Source organism: Caenorhabditis briggsae (assembly GCF_000004555.2).
Source record: "Caenorhabditis briggsae complete genome, chrII, whole genome shotgun sequence".
In the NCBI taxonomy this organism is placed as follows: domain Eukaryota; kingdom Metazoa; phylum Nematoda; class Chromadorea; order Rhabditida; family Rhabditidae; genus Caenorhabditis; species Caenorhabditis briggsae.
The window spans coordinates 5,064,214-5,067,285 of NC_013486.2; the positions used below are offsets into that span (position 1 = coordinate 5,064,214).

The 3,072-nt window shown below is 38.4% G+C and overlaps 1 protein-coding gene across 1 annotated transcript in view; it reads left to right on the plus strand.

The window, feature by feature from the left end:
• The window catches only part of Cbr-unc-85, a gene marked incomplete at both ends in the record, with an annotated part of 4,885 nt that extends 3,467 nt beyond the window's left edge, over positions 1-1,418 (plus strand). The window contains 2 exons of the mRNA XM_002630318.1: positions 61-403; positions 1,327-1,418. Coding sequence (XP_002630364.1) covers positions 61-403; positions 1,327-1,418 — 435 coding nt within the window. The remainder of the gene's footprint in view (positions 1-60; positions 404-1,326) is intronic.
• Between the last annotated feature and the right edge of the window lie 1,654 nt (positions 1,419-3,072).

Below are 3,072 nucleotides of genomic sequence, written 5' to 3' on the forward strand. Positions count from 1 at the left end.
ACATGTATGAAAATAACCAGCATGTCTCCTAGACTCTATTCTTAACTTTCAACCTTCCAGCTCTCCCGCAAAGTCGAAACCGAAGATCTGCGTGTGACGACATTCCCAATCCGTTGGACTGACGAGGATCCAGCACCCGAGCCAGCCGTCGAAGAGGAACAAGTGTTCGCCGAAGAGGATCTCATGCCATTGAACGATGAGGGACAAGAAGAGGAAGACGATGATGATGACGAGGACGATGATATGGATGCGACTGGTGGAAATGCTGAGATCGATCTCAATGAGAGCTTCAACGAGCGTATGGCAAATGCTCTGGAGGGCGGAGAGCAGCAAGAGGGAGCACGTGTTGAGGCTGCTGGAGAGCAAATGGAACAGGAAGCTGTTGAGGATGTTGAGATGGGAGGTAGGTTGGGGTACCGTGTCAATGAAAAGTGTGTTGTGTAGCAGTTACCTCATTAGATTCAGGATAACTGTAGCATGGCCTAGTGAAAGAGTGGTGTTAGATTACTGTAGCTAGGAGGATTAGACTAGGGTTACTGCATCTAGATTTTAGGTCATTGAGCAAGAATTACTGTAACCGGATCCAGAATTAGGAAATCAGAGGGGTGGATTACTGTAGCATGGCCCTATAAGCTTAGGATTACTGTAGTTAAGACGATTACAGTATTACTGCTAGAAATATACCTGGAGGTGTCTGTAAGCTAGGGTTACTGTAATCATATAACAAGTAGTGAATTTCAAAAGTTTTAATTTTCACATCAAAGTACTGAAATTTCAAAATTTTTTGTGAGCCACGTGAATCTTTTGAATCTCCCAAAAGATGGACCGTTAAGTTTTTGGGAGCAACGTATTTTTTCAACAAATATAACAGAAATATTAACACTTTCGGAATATTTTTTCCCAAAATTAAAACTTTTGAAAATCACTACTTGTTATATCCCAAAGTAGAGAGAGTTATAGATTACTGTGAGCAAAGATTACTGTAGCTGAATTCAGGATGACTGTAACCAGTTCCAGCATTATCGTGTCTGGGTTTTGGATTACGGTAGTATGGCCCAAAAAGTTTAGGATTGACTATGACTATGAGGATATCTTATCTCAGAAGTTGGGAGAGAGCTAGATGTAACTGTGAGCCAGGATTACTGTACCTGTATCCTTTACTAGATTTAGGATTACTGTACCTAATGTAGTTAACTGTAAGGCTTACATGATTACGGTAAGCGTAACTCATGCATCCAAAATTACTGTACCTGAACACGCATTCACTTCCCCCTGCATGTCCCTTTAAATTTGTGTGTGCTTTTCACCCCTTTTTTCTAATTGTAGATGACGATGGACTTCAGATCAACACTGACAAGATCAACACTAACGCCGAACCACTCACCGAGAAAACCAACAACACCGAAATGGCTCAATAATCTTATTCCCCGTGCCTCTATTTATTTAAATTTTCTCATTTTGCTGATTTTTTTGACTTATTCTAACTTTTCCTATTTTTACCTAAACTCTTCAAACTTATTTTGATCCATTTATCGATATTCTGATCCCACCAAAAAGAGCCTAGTCTGAGCTCAATAAATCTGTAAAATACGGGCGAAATTGATTTCTTAAACTTTATTGGTTTTCAGGAAAAAGAACTGAAAATTGAACAAAAAACAAGAAATTTCAGCATTCGGGATTCGTTTAGGGATAACTTGCATCTTCAAAATGAACGACGTTCCATGAAAATTTGGTGGATTCTGTTCGTCGAGGGAAACTTTGATTTCCGATTGCTCATTCAGTGGTATGGAGAGGAGTGGGAGTCTGGAAATGTTTGTTGAATTATCTGAAAAACAAGAAATCGGAAATTTCGAGTTTTGAATTTAAAAAAATAGGAAATTTGAATGTTTCCCTGTTCCATAAGTCCCAAAAATCCGTAAATTCGAAAAATCACAAAATGTGAAATAGAAACGCTGAAATTTAAAGTTTCAATTCTAGTTTTATGACTGAAATCAGTTTTCCAGAATGTCAGTGTTCGAAAATTCAGAGTTTCAAAAAATTGAAAATTTGAAATATCCAGAAATTCAGAAACTTTCTTTTCTGGAGTTCTGGGAACTTTCGAGAGGGGAGTCCTATAATTATATATAACGCGCAGCGTAGTATCATTTTGCACTCATCAAGTTCTAATATATCTGTAATCATTGATTCTAAAAGAATCTAAGCAGCCCCCCCCCCCCGCCCGCAAAGGTCCGGTTCACAAGTATGGTTTCCTGCAAGTTGGTTTGCTCTCCAAAAGTTACTTTTTCCTCCAATTGACTTCAAACTCGCGCTGAATACGATCCATGACTTTTTGTCCTCTGGCCTGGAAACCAGCGGAAAAGTTTGTGCCAATTGGTGCTTGATCTCGGATCAAATTCTTAGCCAACTGTACGAAATATTCGTATGGCAAGCACATCTCCATATTCCCATTTCGAATCCGTAGAAAATTCACCGACATCGGGGAAAATCTATTTGCGAAAAATAGAGAATTCAGATACTTCGATGCGGATCGAATGCTTTTTTCGTATTCTAAATACTATTTTCTCTCAAAATTCACACGAAACTGAATCCATGGAACTCATTGGCTTTTGAATGATTCTGGAGCGTTCGGTGGGGGTTGGGAGAAATGAAGATTCAAATTTCCCGCCTCTTCGTTTTCTTCAAAAAATTCGAAACCGTCCAAGTCGTATGGTGTTCCTCCGATAATATTATCATTCCATACTTCTTGTGCAGTGTGCCTTATCGACAAAGATTTTCCGATTTTGTCGACAAATTTACGTGACAAATTATCGATAAATTTTCCGATAAAAACGATAAAATTTTGTCGATAAATTGTCGACAAATTATCGGTAAATTTTTCGAAAGTAATTTATCGACAAAATTTTGTCGACACGTTGTCGATAAATTTTTCGTTTTTTTTGTCGATAAATCTGTCGAAGAGGGCATTTGTCGACAAATTATCGACAAAAATTGCTATTAACCGCTCATATTTTTTCTAGGACATCTGACCTGGTGGCATAATTTTTCCAACATGAATTTTCTAGGCCACCAAAC